This window comes from Mirounga angustirostris, unplaced genomic scaffold (genome assembly GCF_029215605.1).
Source record: "Mirounga angustirostris isolate CCGP_5_RB_7025 unplaced genomic scaffold, mMirAng1.0.hap1 SCAF_16, whole genome shotgun sequence".
NCBI lineage: Eukaryota > Metazoa > Chordata > Mammalia > Carnivora > Phocidae > Mirounga > Mirounga angustirostris.
The window spans coordinates 53,444,838-53,453,362 of NW_026991724.1; the positions used below are offsets into that span (position 1 = coordinate 53,444,838).

General features: G+C 63.9%; 1 protein-coding gene across 3 annotated transcripts; it reads left to right on the top strand.

Annotated features, from left to right (window-relative positions):
- PTOV1 (PTOV1 extended AT-hook containing adaptor protein) lies at positions 1-8,167 on the top strand. Of its 3 annotated transcripts, XM_045891975.3 has the most exons (13): positions 8-558; positions 3,085-3,222; positions 3,339-3,421; positions 3,497-3,554; positions 3,643-3,750; positions 5,134-5,289; positions 5,839-5,925; positions 6,026-6,099; positions 6,186-6,243; positions 6,541-6,645; positions 7,464-7,661; positions 7,753-7,822; positions 8,039-8,167. In XM_045891975.3, exons 1-12 carry the CDS (start codon positions 388-390, stop codon positions 7,762-7,764), a joined length of 1,248 nt encoding a protein of 415 aa, XP_045747931.1. In that variant the 5' UTR covers positions 8-387; the 3' UTR covers positions 7,765-7,822; positions 8,039-8,167. The 3 variants fall into 3 exon arrangements, with proteins under 3 accessions (XP_064436667.1, XP_045747931.1, XP_064436666.1); XM_064580596.1 differs by lacking the exon at positions 3,085-3,222; XM_064580597.1 differs by lacking the exons at positions 7,464-7,661; positions 7,753-7,822; positions 8,039-8,167 and having other exon boundaries at positions 1-558; positions 6,186-6,404; positions 6,541-6,652.
- Positions 8,168-8,525: the final 358 nt, after the last annotated feature.

Here is an 8,525-nt window from a genome sequence, read left to right on the forward strand (position 1 = left end):
TCGGTGTGGCCGCTCCCGCCACACCCCCCTGAAGCTGTTGCTCGCACGTCCTCTCAGTTCCTCCCCCTGTAGCTCGAGCCGCCCAGAGTATCTTCCAATGGCCGTGTTCCCCGCCCCGCACACCCTCTCCGTGTCCTGAGGCTCCCCGGCCCTATTTTGGTACAGCCCGGCCACGCCCCCTCGCGGACGCTCTTGGTACGCGCCGCGCTCCCCCGCTCGCCGCAGTGGTTTGGCCGCGGCGACCCCTCTCCGGCGGCGCGTCCCTCGCGCGTGGTACAGCCCAGCCCGTCTCCCCCGAAGCCGCGCGCCCGCGCCCCTCAGTCGGTGGAGCCCGCAGCCCCCCGTGCGGCCCGTGGCAACCCCCAGCCCACTCGGCCCGCGCCCGCCATGGTCCGTCCGCGCCGCGCTCCGCACCGCTCCGGCGCTGGGGGCCCCCTCGGGGGTCGCGGTCGCCCCCCGCGGCCCCTCACGGTACGCGCCGCCCGCTCGCGCTCCTGGCCGGCCAGCCCCCGCGGCCCGCAGCCGCCGCGGATCCGGGCCCGCTCGGCCCCTCCCATGGTGAGCCCCCCGCCTTTTTTCCAGAGCCTTCCACGGCCCCGCCCCCGCCGGCCCCTCCCCCGGGCTCGGGTCTTTGTCCACGGCCCCCTCCTCTCTGGGGTCTCCGTTTGGAGCCGGGTTCCCCTGTGGAGACCCCCCGGGTGGTAGGCGCCGGGCTCTCCCCTTTGTTGCGCGTTTGGGCTGGGGTGGCGGGGGTGGGGTACGGGGGCGGGGAGGGCTCAAATTACTGCTGACTCCGCGTCCCGATTTGAACGCGGGGTGGGGGGCGGGCGGGCGCCGTGCACGCTTGTTTTTCCAATTGGAAAGTTGGGTCTCTCTTCGGGCAGGAAATCTGGAAATGGGGGAGGGGGCTGAGGGGCCGCGGCGAGAGGGGCCCGCGTCTTTGCACTCGCGTGCTCAGGTGTTGCGCCTGGGGTGTTCTTCTCCGGGCCCGCGCGCCGGGGATTTGCACGCCCGCCCGGATGTGGGATGCACTTACGGAGTGCAACAAGCCCAAACGTAAACATCTGGCTTTGCAGGTACATTAACTACACACACTTCCCCGGACCCAAAATACGCACGCAGAAATGTTCAGGCGCACCTAGAATAGTAAAACTGCACATCCTGACGTTTCACGCTTGCCCAGATGTGCGTTTTGCCCTAGGCTGGCTCTGGAGTTCGCTTCTTTCGTACACTGCCCCGTCCTGTGCATGGCATGCAGCTGGGGCAGCCCCACACAAGCCTTAGACAGGCTTCCTCGTATCTTAAACTTAGATACCAAGTCTCTAAAGACCTCCCAAAACTTACACATACCCCTTTGCTCCACTGGCTCACCCCTCTAGTTCAGCGGTCACATGTAGTTCAGAAGCGTTTCCTGGGTCTTTAAACGTGCATCCTAAGGAAACAGGCTTCCCTGTGTAGTAAACAGTTCCCATGTCAGAGGCACAGCCAAATTTTGCACACACTTGCCCAGCCGGGAGATTTCCTTTAGGATTGCCCTGAAGCCTAGTCCCTCACCGCAGTCCTCCGCTTTGATGTGCCCGCCTTGTTGTTGCAGGTAGACCCGAGCTTTTAGATAAGCGTTACTGGTCTTTACATTTTAGACCGAAACATCTTTCAGGTCCTGCATGGTCAGCTTGCCCTCCCAGACAAAGCGGTCTTTAAAACACATGTGCCTGCAGTTTACGTTGTGCTGGATCCTTAAGCGCATTCACCGGGGCCTGTAAAGGCCCTTCAGCCGTGTGCTCTAAGTACCTCTTCTCGGATGTTCTATGCCCCACCTGTGGCACCTACAAACCCAGGGCTTCAACGCCCATCCTGCATCTCAGACACAGCCTGGCCCTGAACACCTGCCAGCACGTTCCTACAGCAAGATGCTCTCTGGTTTTCTTCCTGATACCATTGCCCAAATTCCAGAATCACCTGCCCAGATGGAGGACGTGCTGGTTCAGGTTTTTTGTTTTTTTGTTTTTTTTTTTTACTTTTTAAGCCCTCACAAAATATAACTTTTCTTGCCTGTCCTTCTGGGACAAAAGACATCTGTGTGCTTTATAGGAAATGCAGAGGATACCCATTAGTAGTAAGATGAAAAGTAACAACTGTTACAGTTTCTTTTGCTGCTTGGAAGCATTTAGGAGTGAGGTTTTCAGGGGTTTCTTGGTGTGCCAGCTTGTTCCAAAGCCTTCCCTTGTTTGCTTTGAGATGTTTCTGGTGTTTTTTTTTTTTTTTTTAAGATAGCTGTTAGAGTGCCCTGTGAAGAGTAGAATGTGGAGCTTTCCTTGGCTTTATTGCTGGAACGTTCTTCTGGTGTTCTGCAAACGCTCTCGAGATGTTGTGTTTGAGATCCCTCCAGGTGTTACGCTCCCTGTTCCAAAAGTCCCCCTGCCTCCCTGGATGGTTCTATTTGCTTCGCTTTACCTTCTCCACCCCGAGGTCACCCTGGTGTGGTTGCAGCATGAGGTCTGCAAGGGCAGGAGGGCCTATGACCACCTGCAAGGGTTGGAGGGAGCTAGAGGGGGAGGGTCCAGACTTCCTCTTGAGGGCCATGCGGAGCTTTAGAAGAATTTTGAGCATGGGCGCGCTGGGGCAACCCAGTGTGCCAGGCAGCCAGTCACGGTCCGGGCTGGCCTGTGCCTTGTGGGAGCTTCGAGGAGGCCCTGGGCCCCCAGAGAGCTGGTTTCTGAGTTGGGTCGGGACAGAGGGACCAAGAATTGCTCAGGTCAGGGGCGTGAGTGGATGGCATCTCCTGAAGGGGGGTGGGATGGCATTCCAGGCCGAGAGCGCAGCTGGAGCAAGGTCTGGAGGGTGATGGGGACCAGTGTTGAAGTGACAAGTGGGATCTGGGGGGCTCGGGTTCTGGAGTAGTGGCAGGAAAAGGATGTGGAGGTCAGCCACTTGAGGTCTTAGCCCCTGGGACGGGGTGTGGATGTGGTCCCAGGAGTTTCTGAGCAGGGGACTTGAGTCCGAACGTTGGGATGTATGTTGGGAGGGGACAGCCTGCCCTTGCGGGTCCCTCAGCCTCAGTTTCCCCGCTCCCCTCTGCTACAGCAAGGTGCTCGGGTCTTTGGCGCCTTGGGTCCCATCGGGCCCTCCTCGCCTGGGCTCGCCCTCGGGGGCCTGGCTGTAGGCGAGCACCGGCTCAGCAACAAGCTGCTGGCCTGGAGTGGCGTCCTTGAGTGGCAGGAGGTGAGCTGTGGCCAGTCCCCTTGTGAGTCCCCGTGGGGGCTGGGGGCTGGCCCTGCGGGTGGGGCAGGCCAGAGCATCTCGGTTGCGTCCAGTGACCCCTCCCGCTCCCGCGACAGAAGCGCAGACCCTACTCCGACTCCACGGCGAAGCTGAAGCGGGCCCTCCCCTGCCAGGCCTACGTGAACCAGGGCGAGAACCTGTGAGTAGCGGTGGGCGCGTGGGGGGTGGGCGCGTGGGGGACGGCAGGGCCTCCCCTGACCTCTGCCCCCTGCAGGGAGACCGACCAGTGGCCCCAGAAGCTGATCATGCAGCTCATCCCGCAGCAGCTGCTGGTAAGACCCGCCTCCGGCCCCCCGCGGCCCGCTCCCCGCAGCCCCCTGCCCCCCGGCAGTGACCCAGAGGCCCCGTTGTTGCCCGCAGACCACCCTGGGCCCCCTGTTCCGCAACTCCCAGCTGGCTCAGTTCCACTTCACCAACAGAGACTGCGACTCTCTCAAGGGGCTCTGCCGCGTGATGGGCAACGGCTTCGTGAGTACAGCGGCCGGGGGGGGGGGGGGGCGGGGGGGGTGCCCGAGCACAGCGGGAGGCAGGGGCCCCAGGGGCACTTTCTCTCTGTGGCCTCGGTGAGTGAGGGTCTCCGGTAGAGCAGGGCCTACAGGAGCGCCCCTGCCTCCGGCTCCTGGAGCTCGGCCAGCGCTCGTCGGGGATGCGAGTGAGTAGAGGGCCCCGCTGGGTCTCCGGGGACCCAGGAGCCTGTTGGGGACACAGCACGTGACAGGGACCTACTGACGGAAGGCGGCGGGAATACTCTGTGATGCTCTGTGCTGGGGCCCTCTCCTCCTCTGGCAAGTGGGGCTGACAGCGGGACTCAGTCCCTCGGGCTGTTAGAAGTTTGCGGAAGGTGCTCACGGCAGCGATTCGCGCATGTGGCAAACGTCCTGTAGCCACGGGCTGGGGCGGCTGTGGGGCTGGGCAGCCGGGAAGCGAATCTCCGCGTGGTCTCTGCGGCCCCCACGGTCTGGGCCTCCTCTGGATTCTGGTTTCAGCATAGGAGTCTGGCTGTGGAAGGGGACAGGGGCCAGCACAGGGGGGACATGCGATGAGAGCAGGTTGTCTGCCCAGGACACCACGGGACTCAGCTCTGGGGTCCCCTCTAGTCCCTGGTCCCTTTTGGGACCAGCACCTGCTTCCCTCTTCCATCCTCCTGTCTCCAGGTGCTGGGTGGGCCATGACCTGCAGTGTCCAGGCAGGTTCCCGTCCCGTTGGGCTCTTGCCCGACGGGGCCCTCAGGCTGTAGGGAAGGCCGATGTCTGCCTGCTTCCTGTGCCACTTGGCACGTCTCACTGCTGGTCCTACTCGTAGCTCTGGGAGGACTGGCTGCACACGGGTCCAGGAAGGTGGGGGACAAGCTCCCTGAGCAAGTGGCCCCTGGGTGACAAGAGATGGCAGGCTGGTAGCCTGGGCATTCTCCGAAGTGCACGCCCCTTCGTCCCAACAGCCCTGACAGAGGGCTCTGTCAGACTCCTGGTTTCCCAAGTCCCACCGAGGAGGCACTAGGATCTCATGTGACAGATGTTTATGTGGTGCTGACTGTGGAGGTTACTGTGAGGCCATTTTACAGACGGGAAAACTGAGGCCCAGGAACATGAGGCGACTGGCGTCAGGTCACACAGCTGGGAGGAAACAGAGCTGGGTTTGCGCCCAGGGCTTCCCTGGAGGCTGTTCTGGCCCGGTTAGCAAAGGCAGGTCCTGCTCTAAGGGACGGGACTGGCATCTAGGGGGACGTGGGTGGGAGAAGGCGCCCTCACAGGATCCTCACACCTCAGAGGTGACCCCAGACTCACGCTCAGAGGCGTGTCTGGCCCCTTGACAATGCACTGGGGTCCCTGACGTCCTGTTCCCCTCCCCCAGGCGGGGTGTATGCTCTTCCCCCACATCTCCCCCTGCGAGGTGCGGGTGCTCATGCTCCTGTACTCGTCCAAGAAGAAGATCTTCATGGGCCTCATCCCCTACGACCAGAGCGGCTTCGTCAACGCCATCCGGCAGGTCATCACCACGCGCAAACAGGTGGGCTGGCAGCGGGCAGGCCAGGCCTCGGGTCCCCGGGCAGCGGGCATGTCAGTGAGGCTTGGAAGAGCACAGGGCGTCATGGAGGGCGGTTCCCGCCAGGAGGGACGCCCGTGTGGAGCGGGGCAGGGACATGGCTAGGCAGGCTTGTGGGGAGCGCTGCGTGTGGCTGGAAGGCTCTGGAGGGTGATGGCGTGTCCTAGCTCACCTGACCTACGAGTTACTTGTGAATACTATCTCCCTTCCCCCTAGTGTCCCTGTTTGTGCAACAAATTGTAGGGCTGTCCGGTTGTTAAGAGGCAGACCCTGTGGGGTTGCTGCTCCAGGTTGAGCATCTGAGACTTGTTCCAGGGCATTCGGGAGCCATGGGAGGTCTGTGAACAGGTGAAGGGTAGGACCAGCATTGGAGAGTCCTCTGGGGCAGTGGACAGACTGGAGGCTGAGGAGCCAGAAAGGAGGCTGGGGCGAGGGTCTTTAAGGTGGGGCTGAGGTTTCCCAGAAGCCTCTGGGGCGCTCGCGGGCACCAGCCCCCCTTTCCTGCTTCCGCAGGCAGTGGGCCCTGGTGGTGTCGCAGGCCCAGTTCAGATCGTCAACAACAAGTTCCTGGCGTGGAGCGGCGTCATGGAGTGGCAAGAGGTGAGTCCTGGGGGGACCTGGGTGACCTTGAGACCAGCACATCCTCACTGACTGGGGTGCCTCCCCACTCCTGATGTCATCCTCTTCCTCTCCCCAAAAGCCCAGGCCTGAGCCCAACAGTCGGTCCAAGCGGTGGCTGCCCTCGCACGTCTACGTGAACCAAGGGGAGATCCTGTGAGTATGGGGCAGGGTGAGGGGGGGCAGAGGCAGAGTCCCGGTGAGACCCGGCTTCCTGACCCTCATCCCCTCATGCCCCACAGGAGGACTGAGCAGTGGCCAAGGAAGCTGTACATGCAGCTCATCCCACAGCAGCTGCTGGTGAGTGTGACGGGGGCCCTGGGCCTGCCACACCTGTGCCATGGCCACTGTAGACCTTGGGGCCACGGGCTGCTGGATGGAGACCATTCTGGATCAAGAGACGGCATGTGCAAGGGCCCTGTGGCTGGTGGCTGGCCTGTGTGACAAGTGCAGGCAGGCAGGTGTGGAGAGCAGCTTCCGGGGGGCGGGGCACCCCCCACAGGACCTGTCCGAGGTCGTAAGTAGGTGCCACCACGGTGTGGGGACCGCACGGAGGCAGGGTTTGTGCGTCATGGAGCTGCCCCGGCTTTCTCACAGACCACCCTGGTGCCGCTGTTCCGGAACTCTCGCCTGGTGCAGTTCCACTTCACCAAGGACTTGGAGACGCTGAAGAGCCTCTGCCGGATCATGGACAACGGCTTCGTGAGTGGGGCGCGGGCTGCTGGGCGGGCTGTAGGAACTAGGAGGTGAGGGACAGCGACTGTTTCTCCGCACCAGCCAGGGGAGCGCCGTGGTGGCCCCGGTGACTGCAGGTTGGCCTTGTGCTTGGACGCCTGCTGGCTCCCAGTCCACGGACTCCGCTGGGGATCTGCTGTCCTGATCGCATTTTACAGATGGGGAAACCGAGGCCCAGAGGCAGGCCCAGGGTTAACTCAGAGCCTGGAGGGGCTGATGCCACGGAGCGCCCCAGGTCCTGCCGCCTTCCGCTCTCCTTGGGGACGGGGCGCTGCTGTCCCTGCCGGTGTTCCGGCGAAAGCCTGAGGCTCCCGCAGGCCCCTTGCCAGGCAGGGAGGTCTGTCTGCTTCCCGCCGGAGCTCTCAGAGCGCTGAATTATGTTCCAGTGGGTCTTGGCCTCAGTTTCTCCATCTGCGAGGTGAAGCGGGTTGTCCTCCGGGGCTCGTGGAAGCGCAGCTGTCGCTGCACCAGGCCAGTGTCCGTGCCGCGGCCGGTCCGGTCCCAGCCATGCGTGCGTGTGCCTTGAGGGGAAGGCTGTGTGTTGGGCCTTAGAAGTCTGCCTTTGTGCAGGAGACCCTGCAGGCGCCCCCCCTCGGCCGGCTCTGGGCTCGGCTGCGGGCGCGCTCGGGCAGGGCTTCCGCCGGGCCCCTCCGCCGCTCCGGGGCTGCGCGTGGGGGGGCCTGTGCGTCTCGCGCGGCCGCCGGGGCCGCTGCCCGCTCAGCGGCCCGCGTGCGGGAGCCCCCGCGGCCCCGCCAGGCGCCGACCCCCCGCTCCGCGCCCGCCAGGCCGGCTGCGTGCACTTTTCCTACAAGGCGTCGTGCGAGGTGCGGGTGCTCATGCTCCTGTACTCGTCCGAGAAGAAGATCTTCATCGGCCTCATCCCCCACGACCAGAGCAACTTCGTCAACGGCATCCGGCGTGTCATTGCCAACCAGCAGCAGGTCCTGCAGCGGAACCTGGAGCAGGAACAGCAGCAGCGGGGGGTGAGGCGGTGGGCGGGGCTCCCCTCACCCCTGCCCCCGCCCCCGGCCCATCCCCCTGCTGACGCCGCCTCCCCGCCTTCCTCCCCCACAGATGGGGGGGTAGTGGCCGCCCCCAGGCTGGGCCCCTCCAGGAGTCACAGACGAGGCCCCTGCCAAAACTGGTGAGTGGCTCGGGTTGGGGGGGAGGGCGGCTCGGACGTGTCTGGGGTTTCGGGAGAGTGAGACCCTGGCCTTGAGATGAGAGCGGAGAGGCATGCCGTTCCCGCTGGTCCCAGGAGGTGCTGGAGCTGCGGTGTCCAGGCTGGGCGGGGAGGGGGGCACCCCAGGGGGCGCTGGGAGGCCTGGTCCAGCCCCTCTCACTCTCCTCCTGCCCCCAGGTCAGATGCTTCTGAGCAGGGGCCCCTGGGGATGGCAACTCTCCAGCGAGATGGAGGACCGCGGCCGGAGAGGTCTCCAAGGACGGTCCCCACCCCTGTACGTGTCCCCAATAAAGTCTTTTAAAAGCCTGTTGGCTACCAGGCTCCTGTCCAGATGCCTTCTGGGGGGCGAGGGGGGAGGCCGAGCCCAGCCCACCCCACCCCCAGGTTTGAGTCCTCCAGCTGCGGGGGACCCGGGAAGGTGTGTTTCTCAGATGTCGGAGGGAGGCCACTGAGCTCACTGTCACCTGGGCCAGGAGGGACCAGCACACTTCGTGGCTGCTCAGTCCCCAGCGGGCCGTGGCTGATGGCCTGGCCGCAAACACTGCCTGGGACCCCCCCCCAGGGTCAGGTGCAGGGTGCAGTTTCTCACTCACCAACTGCGGGATTCAGCTCTCGTCCTCAAGGTCCCATCACCCATGCTCCTTGGCCGGCTGTGCAGCCGCAG